Source organism: Malaclemys terrapin, chromosome 23 (assembly GCF_027887155.1).
Source record: "Malaclemys terrapin pileata isolate rMalTer1 chromosome 23, rMalTer1.hap1, whole genome shotgun sequence".
In the NCBI taxonomy this organism is placed as follows: domain Eukaryota; kingdom Metazoa; phylum Chordata; order Testudines; family Emydidae; genus Malaclemys; species Malaclemys terrapin.
This window is the reverse complement of record NC_071527.1, coordinates 814,592-838,699: the sequence shown is the minus strand read 5'-3', so window position 1 is coordinate 838,699 and position 24,108 is coordinate 814,592. Positions and strand designations below refer to the sequence as shown.

Sequence of the window (24,108 nt, the reverse complement as noted above, 5' to 3'; positions counted from 1 at the left end):
TACCCACAACAGACAAAATCACAACCACGAAGTCAAAAATGTTCCATCCAATGGTGAAATAATAGTGTCGCAAGGCAAACATCTTCAGCACGCACTCACAGGTGAAGAGGATGACAAACACCAGGTTGATCCACCACAGGATGTCTGACATGCGGTTACTCTGTGTGTCTGTTTCCACCATCATGGTCACCATGTTGAAGCAGATGAGCATCATGATGAATATATCGAATGCTTGCTGAGTGACAAAGTCAAAGACAGCTCCTTGGATGCTGTTCTGCATTACAGGAGAGGAGCCATGTATGGGAGAGGGGAAACACACACAGAGAAAAGGTTTAGCAAGGACTGCTAACAAACAAATCTATCAGTTAGATAAAGGGACACAATTTGCCAGAGATCTACCAAGCCTAGTATCCCTCTTTTGGGAGGCTCTACTCACTATTCCAGTGTCTACAGACTTGGGAGAAAATGCCGGCTTTCCAACATATGATCAATTTACACCCCAGAGCATAAGAACGATCATATTGGGTCAAACCAAAGGTCCATCTAGCCCAGTATCTGGTCTTCCGACAGTGGCCAATGCCAGGTGCCCCGGAGGGAATGACCAGAACAGGTAATCATCAAGTGATCCATCCCCCATCACCCACTCCCAGCTTCTGGCAAACAGGGGCTAGGGACACCATCCCTACCCATCCTGGCTAATAGCCATTGATGGACCTATCCTCTATAAAGTTATCTAGTTCTTTTTTGAACTCTGTTATAGTCTTGACCTTCTCAACATCCTCTGGCAAGGAGTTCCACAGCTTGACTGTGCGTTGTGTGAAAAAAATACTTCCTTTTGTTTGTTTTAAACCTGCTGCCTATTAATTTCATTTGGTGACCCCTAGTTCTTGTGTTATGAGAAGAAGTAAATAACACTTCCTTATTTACTTTCTCCACACCAGTCATGATTTTATAGAGGTCTATCAGATCCCCCTTAGTCATCTTTTTTCCAAGCTGAAAAGTCCCAGTCTTATTAATCTCTCCTCATATGGCACCCCTATTCATACCCCTAATCATTTTTGTTGCCCTTTTCTGAACCTTTTCCAATTCCAGTATATCTTTTTTGAGATGAGGTGACCACATCTGCACACAGTATTCAAGATGTGGGCGTACCGTGGATTTATATAGAGGCAATATGATATTTTCTGTCTTATTATCTATCCCTTTCTTAATGATTCCCAACGTTCTGTTTGCTTTTTTGACTGCCGCTGCACACTGAGTGGATGATTTCAGGGAACTATCCACAATGACTCCAAGGTCTCTTTCTTGAGTAGTAACAGCTAATTTAGATCCCATCATTTTATATATATAGTTGGGATTATGTTTCCCAATGTGCATTACTTTGAATTTATCAACATGAAATTTCATCTGCCATTTGGTTGCCCAGTCACCCAGTTTTGAGAGATCCTTTTGTAGCTCTTCGCAGTCTGCCTGGGACTTAACTTTCTTGAGTGGTTTTGTATCATCTGCAAATTTTGCCACCTCACTGTTTACCCCTTTTACCAGATCATTTATTAATATGTTGAATAGAACTGGGCCCAGTAAAGACCCCTGGGGGACACCACTATTTACCTCTCTCCATTTGGAAAACTGACCATTTATTCCTACCTTTTCCTATCTTTTAGCCAGTTACCAATCCATGAGAGGACATTCCCTCTTGTCCCATGACGGCTTACTTTGCTTAAGAGCCTTTGGTGAGGGACTTTGTCAAAGGCTTTCTGAAAATCTAAATACACTATATCCATTGGATCCCCCTTGTCCACGTGCTTGTTGACCCCCTCAAATAATTCTAGAAGATTCTGGAGACATGATTTCCCTTTACAAAAACCATGTTGACTCTTCCCCAACAAATTATGTTCATTTATGTGTCTGACAATTTTGTTCTTTACTATAGTTTCAACCAGTTTGCCCAGTACAAAGTAATTGTAATGAAATGTAATTACCAGTGCTACAGGCTGCCAAAATCTTACCACCAGCATATCCATGCTCTTTGCTGAGAGCCTTGAAGGCCAGTGCTATTATTCCCATTTAGAGATGGGGAGCAGAGGCACTGAGAGACTAACGTGACCTGCCCAAGGCCCCACAGGAAGTCCGTGTAAAACAAGTAATTGAACTCCGGTCTCCTGAATTTTAGGCTAGCATTGAAACCATTGGGCCATCCTTCCTCTCAGATGCTAAATTCTCAGGATTGGCTCCAGCTGGCAAATCAAGACAGACATATAATGGCTTTCTCGGATTATTACACCTGCAGTATAACAACGCAGTGTGGAGTCTAGAGTGACTCTTGAAAGCAATGGGCAATGGTGGGGGGGGGGGGGGGGGGCTGAGCACTGTCGAAAATCAGCCCTATAGTTATTGTTCCTTTGGGTCCCGTTAAATCACACACTTACCAGAGGCCGGGGAATAGGTTTCTGAGGTTTCTTTGAGCCCAGTTTTTTCATGGCATTGTAGTATTTCTTTTGCTCTTCTGTCATGAAGATATCCTGACCTCCAAAGTAAAAGAGGAGAAGCGAAAAGAAAGCTGGTTATAATCAGTCCATGCACATTAAGGGAAAGGGATCACAGTGCAGGCTCGGCTATCAGGCTACATGCTGTGGGGCAAACTAGTGGTAACTATTTTTGATAGAAATAATTTGCACGAGAGCCCAAAATTATTGAAGTTATTCTGCAAATTACTCTGGCTTGCAGATCATCTGCTAACCCAGTTTGGCGGCTGCTTTACCTGTGGAACTCCCTCACTTCAGGCTTGGAATGAAAGAAGAAAGAGGCAGAGAGAGTGGCTGAGAAAGGGGGACAGACTTCTGGTATATCCCACTTCCATTCTCTTATGGAATTTCATAGACTCAGAAATATAGGGCTGGAAGGGACCTCACAAAGTCATATCGTCCATCCCCCACAACGAGGCAGGATTAAGTACATCTAGACCATCCCTGACAGGTATTTGTCTAACCTGTTCTTAAAAACCTCAAAGGACAGGAATTCCACAAGCTCCCTAGGTAGCCTGTTCCAGGGTTTATCCTATAATAAGTTTTCCCTAATCTCCCTGCAAACTGAGCTGATGACTTCTTGTTCTATCCTCAGTAGATATGGAGAACAATTGATGACCGTCCTCTTTATAACAACCTTTTACATATTTGAACATTATGATCCCAGTCAGCTTTCTCTAGACTAAGCATGCCCAATTCTTTCAACCTTTCCTCATAGGTCAGGTTTTCTAACGTAATTTTTGTCACTCTCCTCTAGACTCTCTCCAGTTAGTTCACATCTTTCTTCAAGTGTGGTGCCCAAAACTGGGCACAGTTCTCTAGATCAAGCCTCCCCGTGTCGAATAGAGCACCACACTGTTGACTTGGTCAGTTTGTGATCGATCCACTATAACTATGATTTAGTTGGGGATTGGTCCTGCTTTGAGCAGGGGGTTGGACTAGATGACCTCCTGAGGTTCCTTCCAACGCTGATAGTCTATGATTCTAAGATAACCCACCACATCCTTTTCTGCAGGACTATTGCGTAGCGAGTTATTCTCCATTCTGTATTTGTGCATTTGATTTTTCTCTCCTAAGTGTAGTGCTTTGCACTTGGCTGGAATTGAAGGGCTGAAATAAAGACATGACTAGAAAGTAGAGACATGAATGAAAATCAAGGTGTGTTTAGGGGAATCTACAACTTTTCTGAACCTCACTAAAGTTTGGGCAAAGATTAAGTTGGTTCTTGTTTTATTGCAACTTATTTGCCCAGCCCCCTTCCTTAAACAGGTGTTGGAGGCAAGTCAATAAGGGTTGTTAAAAATCACAAACAGTCTGCGTTGCCAAGTTCTAAGCGATGAGGTTCAAGAGCAGAATCACTGAGTGAAGTTCCTTGGTGGCATTATGCAGGAGTGTCCTGACCTTAAAATCCATTAATCTCTTTGTCCTGCAAATAGCCCAGATCTGCCTCTTTAACCAATAAAAAAAGTGGACCTATCTTTTTCTTTTGTTGATTGAAGTTATCAATGATGACACCGATAAACAAGTTCAGGGTGAAAAAGGAGCCAAAGATGATGAAGATTACAAAGTAGATGTACATGTAGATGTTGTCCTCGTACTTGGGTTGCTCTTCTTGCTGAGTACAGGGATGGGGAGAGAAACAGACATTGCAAAGACAGTATAAAGTATTGGTACAAAGAGCTGTTGTCTCAGTTCAAGTGTCTGTGTTAGACTAGGAAGGTGGCATGTGGCTCTTCTGGAACTTTTCTACCCCCTTTTTTTTTTTATTTTTGGTTAATTTTGTGCTGGTGAAATGTGTCTGACTGGCAGCATGTGCTCACCTGCAGAACTCCAGTACAAGTTTCCCCATCAGCACAGCCCAGGGGAGCTCTGATGAAGACAGGAGTTCAGTCTCCACCTACATTCAGACCTTTACCCTTCCGACTGCAACGAGCGGCCAGCTTGGATGGTGGTTTTTATGATGTGATAAGCAGGAACTGGACCCAGTCCCACCCAAAATCTTTTCACAGAGGGGGCACCAAATAGCCATCAGATAGGATGAATTTATGATCACAACCAATCTGGGCCAGATTTGAGCTGGTTACCTAGAGGAGAAAGCATCTGTAAATCTTTTACTAATCCTGAGCTATCTCCTTCCCAACACAGGTTCTATAACTAAGCCCTGGAGCCCTCTCTTTTGCAGATTTCTAACTAGGGCTTTGGAGCAACCAAGAAAATGCCACCAGAGAACCCATCTCTGGTTATGCACTGAAGCCAGTGCCTACCGAGACAGGACTTGGGGGAAGGGTTAGTCACAGCTCTGACTCAGTTATGTATTTCACTATGGAGCCTCAGTATCTTTCTGGATTTAAGGAGTTTCCAGTGACCTAGGCGAGAACACCGGCCTAAATCCCACTTCAGTGCAACTGGAGAACATTTTGATGGTAATACACAAATTTCTTAAATGAACCTCATTATCAACCGTCGACTCATTAGTAAAGTGAAAAAGCCTGATTTTTGGAAGTGTGACACACTCACAGCTCCCACCAACTTCAACTGGCGTTTTGAGTGCGCAGCACTTCTGTAAAAATCAGGCCCAAAAATATATATAGTGATTTGCAAATCAGAGAGGAACCATAAAATCAGGGCAGGAACACACACTGTGAAGGTTAAAATCTTGCATTTAAAAATAGTAAGAACCTCAGATGAGAAAACAGTGAAAACAAAAACTGTTTAAATACTCCCTCTCCCCCTCCCCCCCGCCCATTCATGCTTTTTGCCTTTTTGTCTTTCACTCAACATGAAACAGTGAAATCAGAGTAGTCATTTTCTCCTGTTTCTTTTTATAGTGAGTTTCATTTTCTGGTTCTGAGGACAGCACATTTGGAGTTCCATCACTGACTGAAAAAAAGTTTTTTAAATTCCAAATCCCATTTTACTTGACACTAAGAAGAAGAAAAAAAAAAAAAGAAAAAAAATATTGGTGTTTCCTGTACCCTGGCACCATGCAAGTACATCCTTTAATGGATAACAATGCTGGAACTGCAGGAAATGCATCCTAATGATCACTATAGCAAATAAAGAAAAACAATAATAAACCCAACTTAAGAATAAGAAGTGGAATTTTGGAAGAGGGGCGGCGAGGAACGTGATTTACCTTTCTGGAATCTACTGCTGCATACATGATATCCATCCAGCCCTTGAAAGTCGCCTAGTGAAGAAAACCACACATTCTTTTATTTGAAATGAGCCTGGGTAGATTAGACGTGTGGTACAGAACTGCATGAGGAGAGGTCTCACTTGCTCTCTTGCTTTCCCTTTATAATGCACTATTTAATTCTGTGATTTTATGGGCAATTTATTTAAAGCTGCCTTTTTTTCCATGAAGTGGAGAGCTTCATATACATTTTTAAAGACATTTTATTGTTGCCTCATTAAATCCAGGGTTTGGTGGGGTCTTAAAAATTGCATAATTAAAAAGTGTTTTGTTTTTTTAAATAGACTGGATAGAGCTCTCTGGGAATAGAGGGTTAGAGGCACCCCAGGCAGGGCCGAATGCGCAACTTATGTCAAAACGAGGCTCCATGGCCTGATCCAATGCACATTCAAGTCAAGGGAGTGTTGAATTAGGGGCATAAGAGGGAAAAACCCAGAGATGGAGATGGTCTGTTAGAAGATCTAACATCTACTGTGGGCTGGGAGGTGGGGAAGGCAAAACTTACAATTTGGAGAAGAGCCAGGTATCCTGCCCCAACATTGTCAAAGTTAATTTTCACATTCTTCCATCGGATCTCAGTGGAGTTGGGTGGCATCAATGCTTCACAATCGGTCCTGTTGTTAACTATCTCTATGTCGAAGCGCTCCTCAGATGTCTCGTTAAAGCAGTAATGGTATTTCCCAGCAAACAGGTTAACCCCCATAATGCTGAAAATCAGCCAGAAGATAAGGCAGACCAACAACACATTCATAATGGAAGGGATAGCGCCAACCAGGGCGTTGACAACCACCTGCGTTGGAAGGGGCAGGAGAAAGTTTTAGTATAAAACAGAAGACAGTAGGCAGCAAGCATCAATACAGCTGTTTTTCGGGGGGAATAGGAAGCGAGGCCACTGACAGATCCGTGGCTTTTAGTCTAGACTAGCGTTTGCAGTGAATTTATTCCAAGTGGCTAAAGGTTCTGTTTAGAAGCCCACTGGATACCGGGCTAGATGGACCATTGGTCTGACCCAGTATGGCTGTTCTTATGTTCATCTGTTGAGAGCCTGTTTATTTTAAAAACAGGGCGAGTTCTTTTTGGATCTGCTGACTTTGTCTTTGGTTTTTTTGTGGGTGTGTGTTTGTGTGTGCATGTGTACAAGAATTACTTTTAAATAATTTTTATTGCCAAAGGGAAAAAATGATGTTACTGAGTGAGGCTGGGCTCAAACTCTTCACAATAATCAACAGACTCCTACCTGACTAATTGTTCAAAGCCAGGTCCAAAGCGATCATTGCTCATGGATTTGGAGGAATTTATCAGCCAGTGGCCTTATGGCCATTCCCCACTTTAAAACAAGGCTGTGGTCACTTACAGGCCCGCTTCCTGCTCCCAATGAGGTCAGTGGGGAATTCTGAGCCATTGACTTCAACGAGAGCAGGATCGAGCCCTAAAATTGCTCTCTTAAGACTAAGCCATGAGTCAGTGTAAACATCAAGATAATATTTGTGACTAAGCAAGGCGACCACGTTGTCTCAGGCAAATAGCTGAGCATGCAGGTTTGCAGGCTCAAGAAGAAGAAAAGCCATATTCCCTTCTCCAAACTGCAGCAAATAAGACAGGAAGCGGTGTGCTGTTTGGTCACAGCTCGTCTCTTTAACCATTTCCTAATTTGAGTCTTTCAGGAATTTGGAGCGGTGTTTCCCCAAGCCTTCTCCTGATAAACACATGGCAGAATTTAAGCTCTCATGCTTTTAATGTAGCCAGGCCAGTGGGGTATTAAATCTTTTATTACAATTCTCCTATTTTAGGTTCCTTTAGTAAATTAAAATTTTAAACTGTTTCATCTCTTCTATCTAGTGTCAAAAGAGGAACACTAATCAAAGTTCTATGTAAACACACTGGTTTCAGGCATTCTGTAATTCAGGGTAGAAGCAATAAATATATGATAATTAATAACAATGTGGACTCCTCATAGCACTTTTCAGGCAGGTCTCAAGGTATTTTACAAAGAGTCAGGAAGGCAATTGGGGTGGGAGTTGCTGTGACTTTTTGCTGCCTAAGGCATTTTCATTATCACTGAAATGGTGATGGTGGCCTAAGCACAGAACTGGCAATCAGATCTTCTGTTCCTGACTCTGCCACCAACTGGCTGCCTTGACCCTGTGCAAGTCATTTAGCCTTTCTGGGCCTCAGTTTCCCCACCCAAAATAGAGGTATCAGTGCCAGGTACAGAACCCAAGTTTCAGCTCTTCCTTAAACCACTAGATCACAGCTGTTCCTCAAAAGAAGTCACTGTTAATGAAAATGCCCTAGGTAGTAAATAGTCACTACGCCAGCCCTCTTAGTCCTCCCCTGCAAAAAAGATAAATTAAGCTAGTGATTCGACCTCCTGGGATGCTCTTACTCTCACTTAGGGGAATTAAGATATTGAATGACCCCAGTCCCTTCTATCAGTTATTTCATGCAAAATGCCCAAGTGTCTCAGCAGTCACAAATGATGGAACGCTAACCTCCCTGGTGAGACATGTCTAAATCAGAATCTCAAACTGGTCGCTTTCTGCTTCACTATTTCATGTTTAAACGTTTTATGTAACAAAATAATTAGTAGTGATTTAGTCGTGTTTCACGCTGACTGAAGTGATTCCATCTGTAACCCAATGGGATTTCCCTATAAATGCTCACTGAAAATTATACTGGTCCTAAAAAGAGATGGACTGAAACCAGAATCTTGGAGCCGCATCCCAGAAATTTAGATCCAACTCCAAACTTCTTGGCTTGGCCCCATCTCTAGCCCTGAATAACTTAATACAAAATCTAGAGATAATTTAAATTCAGCATAATAATTGACCAGAATGCCATTTTAGCTTTTAGATGCCCCCATCAACTTGGCAATGTGGCAGCAAAAGGGTTAAATACACATGTACTTCTACTGAATGACGTTTTCCCTGCAACGATGAACAGGGCTTGAGACTAATCGCTAATCAGTTTTACACCAGCATAAGTCCACTGACTTACATGGGTATGAGATCAGCATCAGGTCCTTTAAATATATGCTAAATACACAACACCTTTCCTTCCAATTACCTACTCCCCTTTGTTCCACTCCATTCTTAAGTGCACACACCATAGTGATCACCTACCGTATTTTAAAACTATTCAGAAATTGGCATGCTGATATACCCCCGACTAGTTGTAGAGTAAGTATGCTGACTGGACAAATGGTCTCTCTTCCTGTAATCATTTACCTGAATAAATGGAATCAACTTACACTGTTTAAATTGATCATTATAACCATAACCAACTTTCAAAAAATCTGAGAGAGGGAACATGGCTTTTGTGTGCAGACTGTGCATTGGCAATTGACAAAAGTGCATGCATGTTTCATAGCATTACTGTCATACTTCCTGAATAATTTAAGAGCAGAGCAAGCTCTTTAAAATGCAGATTACTATGGAGTAGAGAAAAGCAAAGAACTACTTGTAATGTTTCCTTTGCAAAGGCATTTCAAATCACTGGCCGTGGGGTCAGAGGGATTGTTTTGGTACGCTTCTCTCAAAGTCAGAACAAAAAAGAACGGAGAAGGTTACAAAGTAGCACAATTACAGTTAACCCCTTTGTATCAATTTTGCTGAAGTGAAACAGTTTCCCAATTTTAAGTGGGTGTGAATCTCTCGATTCCACACCAGATACAATTCAAAATCTCCAGGGGGGTGGGAGGATCATTCTCTCCAGCATGATTTACATTTATTTTTTAAAATCCCATTTATTATCTATGGACTTCCTACTAGTTCTTTTTTCTCTCTGATTATACTAGTCTCTGTGACCATGTTATATCGTTATATAAACCACTTTTTAGCATTAAACTTTAACAACAAAAGAACACGTGTCCTAATGACAAAAAAAAAAAAAAATGAACATTGTGTTGACGTTGCAGTAGGGGGCAAATTGGTTCTATCTAGCTGAAATTCATCCTAGTGCAGAAGGACTACATACCACACAAACTCCACATTTGTCCATTGTGGGAGAAGTGTACACAAAAGTGTGAGGTCCTGGGGACCCGTCCGTTGGAGAAGCAGCTGTGGAGGGGATGCTCTAGACACCTAACTTTGCCAGACTCCATATGAACCAGGCCTGATCACTCTGGCTTTGCGCCACTGGAACAAATGTCACCCTTTGTGATTGTGCTATGTAGCTTGTAAGCCACTGTTTAGCATTAAACTAAAAGCCCTAGTGGCAAGGGGGAAAAAAAACCCACCAAAGCAGATTATTATAGCCCCAGAGAGGAATCAACCCTGTTTGTATTTAGCATATAGTTCACACAAGCCATCTTCGCTCAACCTGGATTTTAAGTCTTAATCATACAATCACGCTTTTTTATAAGAATCTCGGCCAGGAATTTAAGTTAAAGGCTATCCTTCTAGAAATACATGATCTGTAGCTTTGGGGATATTGATATTTAATTCACACCTTTATTATGACCCAAATGATGTTAACAGGATCAAGTTTTCAACCAAGCTAAGGTGACATTCTGGCCCCACTGAAGTCAATGGGAGTTTTGTCGTTAATGTTAACGGGGCCAAGGTTTTAGTGTGGAAAGGCTACTAATTTTTCCAATTGTGTCAGTTCAGGCGAATGTCCCATGAGCATCTAAAGGTTAAGATAAAAACACACATGGTCGATACCTGAAATCTGTTTTAGCAGATAAAGGCCATTTCCAGTAATGATACTTCATATTAATACCGTGCACTTGTATAATGCCTTACATCTAAGGATCTCAAAGCACTTTACAAACAGTAATTAAACTTCTCAACACCCTGGTGAAGTATTATTAACCTCTCTGTGCCCTGTACAAAGGGGCTAAGTGACTTGCCCAAGGTCACTCACAAATCAGAGGCAGAATCACAGCTCCCTATATCTAAGTCCTAGCAACATGCACTTAGGGTAAACGTGCTCTGTACAGAATGCCAGCACACAGCTTATGCCCACTAATCCCTCACATTTGAGAATAAATGGGATATAAGTAGCCATAGGGTGAATTTAACCATGGAGTTTGCTGTATGTGCCGACACCCATGAACTGCATGAAACAATTATAATTTTTTTGGCATTGGGAAAAGGGACTCTTCAGAATTCCACTTCAGCTATTTAAATTATTTTAAATTGACACAGATTTTGTTCCACTATAACAAAACTGCAACTGTGGTTCTGAGGGCGGAGGAGCAGGACTGGCATTTCAGGGGCTGTGCTGTGACTGTGCTATTGAAGAAATTTGCAGAAAGATTTTTACAGGATTAGCCTGCACAGTTAAGGCCTCACTAGTGCTTTCTACACAATTCTGATATGGCCATGTTGTGTAGCTGACTTGAGGTTAGTGTATGTAGCCAACAGCAACTGTACAATCACTACCCTCAGTGCAGACTATTGCTTCCACTGGATTTTCTTTATAGATATTGTAGTGTATGTCATGCCCTAGAGATCTATCTGGGAATTCCTTTAACAGGCCATTATCTGCCTTAGGCCATTACCTGCCTTAGGCCATTACCTGCTCTAAATTACACCAGCGTAAATCCAGAGTAATTCCACGGACGCCAATGGAGTTACTCCACAGGTGCCCTGGAGTAAACTTAGAGATTAGTGTCATCTCCCAGCTGTTTTATTCCATTTTTTCTACAGTATCTTTAAATTTAAGTGTGCATTTTCTTGCTCTTTAGTGCAATAGACCTAAATTAATATTGTTCACAACAGCAACAATGAAAATCCATTGGTCCAACATACCCTTTACCTACAGAAAGGTATGTTTTGTTGGATTTTTTTGCTTTTTTGTACCTGATTATTTCAATACAAAAGGAGGGGGAAAAGCACCAAAATATGAAATCAGTGGCAAAGTAACAAGACACTGCAATCATTTCAAATGGAATCCCCATGACATTGGTACCATCTAACAATTTCAGGAAAGCTTGTTAAGTTCAATGCTTTGCTTGTGCTGTGTTGCTAATATCACAGTGACAGGACCGGGTACCATAAAAGCATGGTAAAAGGGAGGGAGTGGAAAGGAAAGCTTCACTATCAGACAAGGCTTCCAGTCACCACCAGACTGGATTGAGAACAACAAGGTGCAACAAGAGGAATTAAACCAAAAGCTTTTTTGAAACAGCTGAGCTCTCCCCCATTTCCTTCCTGCAGGGACGAAAGGCCTGAGTTATCCAAGAAGGAGAAGCAGCTTTTTACTGACTTGAATACATTAGATTTTTTAATAAACCCTTTAAATTCTCCTTTGATTAAATCCCACCAGCTCCACTGTGGCCAACATCTTGGGGGAGAGAGGGGGAAGATATTTGAGGTGGTTCGAATTCTGCTTCTTTGCACCTGGTGATTCTCCCTAGATAAAAAAAGTTACAGCTGAGAAGCCCCCTCGGATGCTAGAGGTAAAAGCCAGGCCAAATGAGAACAGCCAAGTGTTGAACATGTTCTACGAATGGCATGTGGTTTGGGCCAATAATTAATGTAATGAGGCAGCTAAATGCATCTCCCTTCTTTAAAAGGGGAGTGTGCAGCAGAGGGCAGGGTAAGGGGACATAAACAGGGGTGTGTGATCAAGTTAGCAGCTGCATCATGATTCTGTCTGGAATTATCTTTCCACCAGTTTGATCTGTTCTAGCATGCTTAAAAAAACCCGCTCCACAGGCATGCAGAAGGATCAGCTGCTAATGGCATCTTACCCTCATCCCCTCAAATCGGGACAACGCTCTTAAAGGCCTCAAAGCTCTTAGTGTCCTAAGGGACTTTATGGCACCTAGTTCCGAGTAGCCCAGGGCATTAGCTACAAGGCTGACTAAAGAGACCTACACAGAAAACAAAAAGAAAAAGAAAAAAAAAGAAAAAAGGTTCCAAACTGTTAGAATGAATCCCCTAGCACTGATTGCCCAGCCCAGACTGCAGGTCTGGGTCCCCCATAGATAAATACCGAAGACATGACACCAGCTGCCTACTTCACTTGACTGAAACGACCTGAAAGGAAATAATGCGGTTGAGAGAGGCATAAGAAAAAAACAAAGGGGAAAAAATAAGTGAGAGAGAGGCAGAGTCACACAGACGGAAACAGGGTCTGTTGGAAGGAGGAGCCCAAATGGATGACAAGAACCTTACCCTCGCCCTTTTATTGTCTGCAGGGTCCAAGCAGCTCCCATTAAATTAAGCCAGACAAAATTTAAAGGTACCTATGAGAAAGAATACAGATAAATACACACACTGCACAAACTGCCCTGCTTAGCTTATTCAAATAGCAGTCACCTCACTCATTCCTGGTGACAGTGTTCTTTCTACAGCAGTGGCCGTTGAAAAACAGAGTACGGTTTTATTACTTTATATCAAAAGAAGAAGAATAATTTGGGGGTGGATTGGTATCATAAAATTCTGAACATCCTTGGCTTTAAAGCACTCAGTTTCAAATTTGTATCACTTTTAAACCTCAGACTTTTTGGTTCTGCTAACACATAGCACTTCTCTAGCACCTCCATACAAAGATTCGCAATGGATGCAGAGCTTAATCATCACTGAGCATCACAACCTACTTTGAGGGAGGGTTAGTATAATTACCCCATTTTACAAATGGGGAAACTGAGGCACAGAATGACAACATGACTTGCTCAGAGTCACACAGTGGGTCTATGATAGAGCTGGGGATAGAATCTAGATGTTCTAAGTCCACTGTACTCTGCCTTAACCCCAAAGCCATCTTTTTTTGTTAAAGATCATGGCTTAGATTAGAATATAACTGAGGGTAATAAGCCTCTTGCAGGACTGGGTCCTTATATTGTGAATTCGAAGGGACCTTCTGCCCGTAAAGTGTCATGTATACTTAATGGCTCTACGGGCATGATCCAATTTCCATTTAAGTCATTGGACAGACTCCTGTTGATGAGACTGGGATGTGGCTAGGGTCCTGTAGAATAACTGTCCTTCACCATCAACACATTCATCCGCCTCCCATGAGAGCGCTTGTGATTTAAAATCAACCACTGTCACACTACAGAGACACATAAGGGCAAGTAACCATTTAAAAAATGTCAGTTGATCATTATGTATCATGAAATAACTGAGCCCTTACACAGCGATTTTCCTTATCAATCATTAGCTAGTTAATCCTCATAACAGGACACAGTTTCTAACAGTGAATTTTTATCCTCCTTTAAAACATGGGGAAACTGAGGCATTGAGCAGTAAATGAACTTCAAGGATGATGGCAGTTCATTCTAGAAATGGGCTCAAAGAACCAAATTCAGGACCAGATTTCTATTGCACCAATATTCAGGGATGCTTTGGTCTGGGCTATTGATTCAAGTCTCTCTGAGTACATCTACATGGCGAAAAACCACAGCAGAGAGTCTCAGAGCCTAGATCAACTGACTTGGGGAGGTAGGAGGGCCTCTCAATGTAAGCCTGAAAATAGCAAGGTAGATGTTCAGGCTAGAACCTGGGCTCTGAAACCCTATGAGGGTTGAGGGTCTTGGAAGCCTGGCTCCAGCCCGAGCCTAAAAATCGACACTGCTGTTTTTAGCCCTGCAGCACAAGCCCTGCGAGCCTGAGTCAGTTAACCTGGGCTCTGAGACTTGCTGCTGCGGTGAGGTGGGGGCGGGAGGGGGTTGCTGTGTAGATGCAGCCTCTGTCATATTTATGACAGCTGTCTTCTTGCTTGAAAAGCAGCGGCTTGAACCAGGGACCATCAGAGCTGAAAGCATGAGTACGTACATCCTGATGTGAAGAAGTCAGACTGGGGGCCGTAACAGATCAGGGATAGAAGGGGACATACAATACATGGGCCTGGGGGTTACATAGTCACTGTCTATCACAACTATCCAGAATAGTAACTCTCCCCAGTATGAGACACATTATTTTCCCCTTCCCTCACCATAGTAACATACATTTGAGCTTGCGGGTCAAGTACAGGGAGATGGACACCAGGGCGAAGGGATTTAGGAGTGAAGGAATCTCAGACTAAAACAAGAAAATAATTTAGCAATCTCAGCCACTGACCACTATTTTTTTTTTTTTTTTTTTGGAGAGAGAAAAGCATCAGGATCTTTGGTATCTCGGAAAAAGCAGGTGCAGTTCAGTGTTTCAGATATGCCCCGAAATGAGAGTGGTGTGTGTGGACAGGCATTTGAACTGGTCTGTGGGAGGAGCTGCCTGAGGCGTGTGTAAGCGGACATGGAGGAAGTGGGATTGCTGACATTTGTAGGATGAAGATTCAATCTCATGTTACTGCTCGTGCATAGGGCTCCTGCTTTTTCCCCGTCTTCAGATTTGACCATCACCAGCTGGTTCACAGCAGTGGGCAGGAGGGGTGTTTGTCCATGTGCCCTTGGGTACTCTTATAGGAAGTGCCATGGGACTTTTACTAGCCTCACAGTGGCCGTCTTGGAACATATTCGATCTACTCCGGAAGGTCGCAGGGCTGCACTGACGCTGGTGGGTCTGTACCATGGTTCCAGCAAGTGCAGGTATTTCAGACACAAGACTGAGTCCACTGCCATAGCCTCTGCTCCCATCCTACATTAGAAAGAACTTTCTTGCAAGAGAGAACACGCAAGGATTCTTCACTAATCTCAAAGAAATGTCTTACATAGGAGCTTTAGTTTATATCAGAGACAAGCAGAAGGGACATAGTTTTACGTTCAAGTTCTTCTAACCCATCTCAACCAGTGCTGCACAGCAGTGTCGTGCCTGGGCATGAGCTCAAGGCAGCCTGGCCTACTGACTAAAAACTTAGCTTCAGAGAAACAGATCTGCGCATAAGGAGAAATCAGCTATAAGCGTCCATGAGAATTGACTCATTGTGCTGAGCGAGACCTTGATCTGCAGGTAAAAACCTCTAATGATCCCAGGACGTAGCAAGCAGTGCTGTTAGGAGGGATGCCTCCTGTAACTCTGCCTAGCGGGGAGGAAGGAACAAGGCTAGAAATGGCTCCACAGCAGAGCAGCTCTTGTGTGTGCTGCTGATATTAAAATCTACAGCCCTGCTTCATCCCCAAAGACCAAGTGAGGAGTTTCAGATCCAAACTTCAGGATATGGGTTCGGGTGTCTGGACCTAGGATCATCTCTAATGTACTCACAATGCAGAAGTAATTCAAGCATTTCAAGTACAAAACAACCAAGAGTCCACTGAGCCCCTCACCCTTAGATTAATGCCCTGGTCCCTACCGTGAATAAGACAAGAAATAGTGAAACTTACAAAAGGATATTTCAACCTTCAATGGCATTTTTCAGTATTATATACTCAAGTCACTGGAAACTTCAATAGGATGTTTAATGGGCATTGGTACATGCCAAAAGTAATCCCGCTGGACTGAAAAGCAGAAGCTTTAATTATTATTACCCAGAAAAAGACTCTTTCTTCACGTGTATACCCAGCAAGCTTTAGGAATCAGAGGAGGAGGGTTATTTACCAATGCTACCAAACCTGAAAAATAACATTCAAGAATATTGTTATGATGTAAACGCTTATTCCCTCTTAGTTATTGTTCCCATCATGAGATTCAACTCAAACCCCACTTCTGCCATTTTAGAGGCTTTAAAAGGATCTGGTCTGGCAGAGATGGGATGTTTAATGAAGATTTTGTTGACCACGTTAAGCTTCAGTACCTTACTTTTTAACACCAACATAGTCAATTCACTCTTCAGATTTTTGCAGACAAAGGTGTCATTTCCCCAACATTTATACCAGGTGAAGCCTGAAATCTTCAGTAAAGCACTTCACATTCAGAAAACTTAGCTCCCTAATATGTACCCATGCACTGCTTTTGTTCTCTACATACGGTAGAAATTACCTTACCAGTAAATTCAACATCCTTACTCTAGCGGTGATCTGATGCTTTGAAAGGAGGGAACAAATCTGTACTGCATTTGCCAATTGTGCAATACTGTACTTCCTGACCCCAGCTGGAATTAGCTCACAGTATGAAGCATGAGGACAGAGTAACCTTTACAATTTTTCTCCTACCTAGTTTAAGTGCAGCCTTTTCTTATTAAAAGTATATCTAATCCATTTAATCTTGCTCAACCATTTTCCTCAGTCCAGTTTGGGAGGGGTTAAGGGTCTGGTCTTGGAGTTTTCATTTCAGTCTTGTGTTTCACTATATAGTAATGTAAGAGAGAGTTACAGATTCACTAGACTTTACAGATCAGAAGAGTTACTTAGGATCTGTGTTTAGAGGAGGGGCACCCAAGTGAACAGAGAGCAAACAGGAAACTTCGAATATCCATTTTATTACAGTAAATATCAGATAATTTGATCCCACTTTTGGCTCCACGTTAGCAGTTCCCCAACACACCAGGGACAAGTCTTCCATCTACTCAGATATTTCTAGAGTTCCCATAGTCCATAGGGTGGGTGCGTGCTGCGTACACGGTCGTCGGAAAGTTTTCCCTTAGCAGCTCCCTTGGGTCGGCTGTGGAGCCCCCTGGAGTGGCACCTTCATGGCGCTCAATGTATGACCCTGCTGACCTGACCCCCCTTCAGTTCCTTCTTGCCGGCTACTCTGACAGAGGGGAAAGGAGGGTGGGTAGTGGAATGGATGTGAACAACACATCTCGAAGAACAACAGTTACGAGAAGGTGAGTAACCATTTTTTTTCTTCTTCAAGTGTTTGTTCACATCGACTCCAATCAGGTGACTCCCAAGCTCTCCCCCGGGGGTGGGGTCGGCATTAAGGTATTGCTGACTGGAGCACGGCTCTGCTGAATGCCGCATCATCTCTGGAATGCTGGATGATAGGATAATGAAGGATAAACATATGCACCGATGACTGGTTGCTGCTCTGCAGATCTCCTGAATGGGGATCTGGGACAGGAAAGCTGCTGACGAGGCTTATGCCCTTGTGAAGTGTGCTGTAATAGCCGAGGCTGGGACCTTAGCCAGCTCGTAGCATGTGCAGATACAGTCTTTGATCCAGGAAGAAATGCATTGGGAAGAGACCAGGAGCACTTTCATCCGGTCTGCCACCGCAAGGAACAGCTGGTTCGATTTTCTGAAAGGCTTAGTGCCCTCGATGTAGATTAGAAAACTACGGGCTAAAGAAGAAAACTAAGGGAAGCACTTGCAAGGCAAGTGAACGCAGTTCCAATGGCCGTCACGGATGGTAAGAAGGAACTGAAGGGGGGTCGGGTTGGCAGGGTCATATATTGAGCGCCATGAAGGCGCCACTCCAGGGGGCTCCACAGTCGACCCGACGGGAGCTGCTAAGGGAAAACTTTCCGATGACTGTGCACACGATGCATGCACACCCTGATTGGAATCGATATGAACAATCACTCGAAGAATTTTCCATCTCCCAGCAAGAGACTCAGAAAGGCCTTTTCTCAGCTCAATATTCTATCATTCGTCTGGGCTGATTGGTGCGGCAGGTCCTCTGGGCCCTCAGCTAGGACACCGCCTCACAGATGGATGTTTTGAACGCACACAAATACAATTTTCAGAAGCACCTGAGGAACATGGGAGCCTAAAATTCCATTTTCATAAGTGACTCTGGAACTTCGGAGCCTGAGTCATATAGGTGCTTTTGAAAATGTTACTCATCATGTTTTAAATATTTGTGTTGTTTTCTATTCCATAAATTATCTTGCTCACATTTCCCTTCTTCTCCTCCTCATTTTACCGCTTCAGTATATTCCTTCAACCAGCTCTCTCTATGCTAGTGTGTCCATGTTGAAGGTCTACCCTTCCTATCATCTACCCTACACCACGTTGCTGTCCATATCTCCAAATGTGAGGATCAGCTCTTTTCTTCTGGGTATTGGATCCTCTATAGCAAAGAGGAATAAAGACAAACTTTATCTTGCGTGATAAGGTTTTTCTTCACTTGAATTGGAAGTACCTGGAGTTCTACAAAGCTTTGAAAAGACCCATCGGCCCGAGCACCCAACATCCAGAATGTGCATGGATGTCACCAGGTGGCAGCACTGAAAGATTCCACCTGCTGGACTCTCTCCCATTGGTGTCTCATACAAACTAAGGAGACAGAAGATGTTGCTTCAGATGGTCTGGAACCAGGGAAAGGTATGTTCATTCATAGCACAAATTCTTTGCACTCTACTGAACTCTTTCTAGAACTTCCTCAATGAACAGGTCCTTCAGAAAGAGCAATGCTAACACAGCATGAGCCAGAGGATGGAAACCCTGCCTTTGTACATATCTGTTAAGACCTGTGGTGTAGAAATTCCTCAGTCGCATATAACAATCCCCAGTAGTTCTGCTTGTCTAGATGGTTCTGTCCTTTCTCCAGTTTTGGAGAGCTATGTACATATGGGATTGGACCCACTTCCTAGTGAGATACATCATCTACTGGACCCTTTTCACAGCATTACACCCCCATCCACACCCCCCAGGTAAAGTTTATTTTTCCCAGCCAGAGATCAGAAGCAGAAAATACATACAGCCACAATGAGGAAATCCAGCCAGCACCAGGCGTTGGTGAAGAACTTGACGAATCCGTAGGCGCACCATTTCAGCAACATCTCCAGAATGAAAATATAGGTGAAGACCTTGTCTGCGTACTCCAGCATGGTCCGGATGGTCTTTCTCTGTTCTATGTAAATATCCTCAAAGGCCTGGGAAATAATCAAATGACATAAGACTTGCCACTGAATGTGCAGCAAACCAGCAACTTATTTAAACTAGGGTAAGCTGCACCAGTGGGAGTAATTTTTTACACCAATGCAGCACATTTGCACTGGTGCAAAGAAGTCCAGTGTAGACAAGTCCATGGAACTCAGCTTCCTTTTAGGCAGCTAAGTGAGGGACAGTTTTTCAAAAGTGCACAGCACCCAGGGTCTCCTATTGGGATGCTTACAGATTTTCAAAACAGCTCAGCTCTCAACATGCATCTAGTGTGCTGAGCTCTTCTGAACATCTTTCCATTTATTTTGATACCTAAATGGGAGCCGAGCGCTTAATCAATCAATCAATCAGGCTCTAGTTGTGGGTGCAGAGACCTTCTGAACATTCTGGCCAAAGGTACTAAAGAGAAGCTGGAGCAGCACAGGAATTCTGTTGTACTAGGAATTTGCTGCTGAAATGTACCGCATTTTTTCATTCACTGTATAGCACAATCCACTAAATCCCCAAGAAGCTGATTCGCATCAAAGATCTGGGAAAAAATTAGATGAGGTCTTTCACTGGTAGGAGAACGTCAGCCTCTAGAAACATGGCTGCTGCGTCACAACCATGCATCCCAGTTTGCACCCACACAGTGCCTCCGATCTGAAGGTCTCCAGGAGCTGTACAACTGTTAAAGAAAGTATCGCTATCCCTACAGCGCAATGGGCAAATTAAGGCCCAGAGAGGTGAAGTGGTTTTGCCAACGGTCACTCACTGAGTTGTGGCAAAGCAAGGATTAGAACTCAGATTTCAAGGCTCCTAGTTTTGCATCTTACTTTAAGTTAGGTTGGAAAACCTTCAGGGCAGGGACCATGTCTCGCTAGGTTTTTGTACAGCACCTAGCACAAAGGGGGCCCATTGCAATACAAATAATTAATAATAAATCACAAGTCTATCCTTCATTCCCCAACTTGTCCAAGGAGAGATGGCTTTTCCCCACCAAAACGCCCAGAAATAGCTCTCAGTACACTAGGAGAAGAGCCCCAGGATAATGTAATTTGGCTTCACAGACTTCCAAAACTCACTTACCAGGGCTCCACTGCTCAATAGGATCATGAAGATGATGAAAGTCTCGAACCAGTTGTGCTCCACAATCAGAAAGCAGGTCTTCCTCAAGGTCCACCAGGATTTGCCCAGCCCATCTTCAATACTGACCTGACAGCACTTAAAGCGCTGCACACAACCTGCATGGGGGCAGCGCAGAAAAGAGTGAGTGTGAGAGGATGTTTATGGGGGTTGGGAGACGGGGTATTGTAAGAACAGAAGGGTCTTTGCATAAAAGTGACTTTGCTCCTCTAGAGTCTTAAACTGGTTGCATTTCAGTTAAAAGTAAAATGTATCCATCCAATCGATCCACCCATCTTCCAGGTCCTTATGCTAATTCCGGTCACTGTAGTATCTGAATGACTCGCTTTACATCAGTAAGTTTAAAATAATTATACTCAGCGAGGGAGCCACACTTAACCAGAAAGCAACAGAGAGAACTCACTGATAAAATCACCTCAAACCATTTAAAATACCTTTGCTATGGGAATTATTCTACCAAATCAGTGGCCATGTAGGACTTCATGATGGCTCTATCAAACATTGTGGCCATCAGTATCTTCACAGCAGCAGCAATAAAACCCAAATTCTCTTCCTTCAAAATCCCTGGTGCCAGCCACTTTCACTGACGTAGAACCTTCCTTAGCTCTTAACAATCTAGACCATGGCAACAACAGCTGGTCTCCAAAGGCCTAAATCCTGCAAATCCTTAGTGTGACTATAATTTACTCATGTCCGCAGAACTTGGGATCTTTAAGAATCTCTAGCTGTCATCCAGCCCCAGACCTAAACCCTAGGCTAAGCCTACACTAGATATGGGTCACAACACCAACTCAGAGGCCCATAGTTACATCTGTGCTTAACTCACCTTCTGTGAAGCATGCATCTGGGTCCAAATATTCTTCTGGTGCCTCCACAGGGACTTCCTCTACCTCTGGCTTTATATCAATGGTGCTGCCCTCAGAAGAGCTGGTATCATCCAGTTTCTTTAACACAAAAAGAACCCCCAACAACCACCTCAGTCAGGTAAACCCAAAGATTAAATTTCACGGCAACTCTAGATGGGACGTAGCTCCTTAGCAGAGGAAACTAACCATTTGCCCACCAAATCTGTCTCAAAGAAAATCTATTTCCTGGCTGTTGCCAGGATGGTCTGGGGGACACCCTGTGAATTAGGCATTCTGATTAGGATATTTAGTCATCAGTTTTCAAGTTAAAAATCTTAAGGATTGCAGTGCAGATAGGGAATCAAATCTGAACTTTTGCAATTTTTTGTGGGGGTGGGAATCACATTTCAGACCCATCTTTACCCCTTAAAATGCAATATTATAGTGACTGAATGGCAGTGCATGAACACACGACAATTATTACAACAATGATAAACATTTAGGCCATGTGTGATATCTTCAATGTTAGGACCACAAACCACTTTACAGAAGATAGTTATTGAATCCTTAACCACCAACTACTGTGAACTGATGGTATTCTCCCAATTTAATGACAGGGAAACCGAGGCAGAGAGGCGCTGTTCCTTGCCTAAGATCACATAGGGCAATCTATGACACTGGCAAGAATATAACCCAGATGCCTTGACACCGAGTCCTATGCATCAGCCAGAAAGCTATCTTTCCCCTGTAGCCAAATTTTTCCTTCTTCATTTAATTCACTGCAGGTGACACACCCAATGTTAAACTGACACTGCACTTGATCTTAGCCACAAGGCCAAGAGAAACACATCAATGATAGGACAATAAAAAGATGTTGATAATGGCTGAGCATTTGAATCTAAGCGCTATCCCTATTTTATAGCAGAGGAGAGTGCAATACAGAGATTAGACTGTAAACTCCTTAAGGCAGGGACTGTCTTCTACTCTGCCCAACTTAATAGAACTTCTATAGACCCCTGTACTATAATGAATAATGAATTATGCCCCCCCCCCCCGCCCCAGATTGCACCGGAACAATCTGTGGAAGAGCTGTCTATAAGCATCTACTTGTTGCCTCATGTCTTATACTTGGGGTTGTAAATTCCTTGGGGCAGGGACTGACTCTTTGTTTTGTGTTTCTATGGGGATTAGTACATTGGGGTCCTGATCCATGACTGGAGCTCCTAGGCATGATCACAGTACAAATTAACAACAAAAGCAGGGAACAGAATTCAGACTCCCCAGCTGCTAAATCCTGTGCCTGAGCCATGAGACCAGCCTTCCTTCCCTTGCAATGCTTCTCTCTCAGTAGAAGTTACCTGTAGCTGTGAAATGGACATGTGGTTAATGCAAATATTGAGCATCCATCCTACCTCCTTGCTGCCATTGGGATCTGTATCACTGCTGAAGTCTTCTGTGTTGAGGTTTTCGAAGTCTGACTCACCCACGGCAATGGGTACCCGAACGGTGAGATTGGGATTATTGATAAAGGACATGTGGTCTTCGTCTATGATGTATTTCTCCACACTGCTCCCAATCCCACTGGTGGTGCCATTGCCATTCTTTTGATAATCAATGTCCCTGTTGATATCAGCCCCTGTGTGGTTAGCGATGCAGTTCACCTTCTTTTCATACAACTCATCCAAGGGTTTGACCTCATCCCCCTCTCTCTGCTTGAAATGCGCTTGCATGAACTCATGTGCTTTCGCCTTGATCCAGGCGATTCCCTGCTTGATGCGAATGACTGCTATTTGTAGGTTGTTCATCTCCCCATCATCATCAGTCGCTGCTAAGTTATCTGCACTGAAAGAGCTCAGCAGCAAGGCCAAGAACAGGTTCAACACCTGAAGGAGAAGAGGTCACGTTTGGCAGAGCTCAGACATGGTGCCGACATACTACGGCAAAGCTGCATATGAGCATTTAGCCACCGACACTAATGGGAGCTACACCAAAGACCAATGCTGGTACCCGATAAATCTATTGACAAATCCACAACTTAAAACACCAAGGCCCCAATCCTGCAATAGCTCCGTGCATGGGAGCCCTCGGCAGCATGCACCCCCTTGGAATCAGTGAGGCTCGGTGCATGTGCAGGGTAGCCCTGTATGCAGCTCATTGCAGGACTGGGGTTCAAGGTATAAAAGTTAGGGATGGGCCCTGAGCTGCCAAGTTCCAAGAGATTTAGATCTAGCATTGTGGTTTGGTCCCATCTCACACTCAAAGGGAGTGTATTAAAACTAAGCACTTGAACCGTCACTGCCTTGGCCTAAGTCTCTGCCCGTGTCTATTTCCAGCCCCTAGAACAAAGCAAAGAAGAGGACTTCCTCTGTCAAGACCCTTTGCTGGCACAAGTCCTTGCAGGGGAAGTCCACGAGGAGTCTCTTGCTGGCTGCTTTAAGACACGATGAGTATTTCCATTGGTCTGTCCTTGGTCTTTCCTCCTGCCCCCCATCAACTTTTCCATAAAATTTAAGGCAAGAAGGGCTCATCATGGCCACCTCCTGCATAACAGGCCATGCAATTTCACCCCCTGATCTTCATCCAGCCTACATTTATGACTGAGCTAGAGCACAGTTTTTAGAAAGAAAATTCCCAATCTTGATTCAGAGACTTTAAAAAGACTTTGGGGCCCTTCCCTTGCTTTCCCCTCCTTCCCCTCTATCATTTAGTTTTAGCAGGAAAACTGGGTTTTCTTCTCGTCAAATTCCTTTAGCCCATCACACCATGTGTGGGTCAATCTCCTTTGACTGATAGTTTTGTGCCACTGGCTTTTATAACAGA

At 43.3% G+C, this 24,108-nt stretch overlaps 1 protein-coding gene across 1 annotated transcript in view; it reads right to left on the bottom strand.

Moving 5' to 3' along the window:
• SCN8A (sodium voltage-gated channel alpha subunit 8) overlaps nt 1-24,108 on the bottom strand; it is a 120,877-nt gene that overhangs the window by 7,920 nt on the left and 88,849 nt on the right. Inside the window, exons 17-26 of the mRNA XM_054012525.1 lie at nt 22,701-23,171; nt 21,270-21,387; nt 20,387-20,541; nt 19,135-19,308; nt 12,422-12,544; nt 6,227-6,511; nt 5,662-5,715; nt 4,003-4,140; nt 2,430-2,534; nt 4-274 (exon numbers count right to left, since the gene is read on the bottom strand). Coding sequence (XP_053868500.1) covers nt 4-274; nt 2,430-2,534; nt 4,003-4,140; nt 5,662-5,715; nt 6,227-6,511; nt 12,422-12,544; nt 19,135-19,308; nt 20,387-20,541; nt 21,270-21,387; nt 22,701-23,171 — 1,894 coding nt within the window. The remainder of the gene's footprint in view (nt 1-3; nt 275-2,429; nt 2,535-4,002; nt 4,141-5,661; nt 5,716-6,226; nt 6,512-12,421; nt 12,545-19,134; nt 19,309-20,386; nt 20,542-21,269; nt 21,388-22,700; nt 23,172-24,108) is intronic.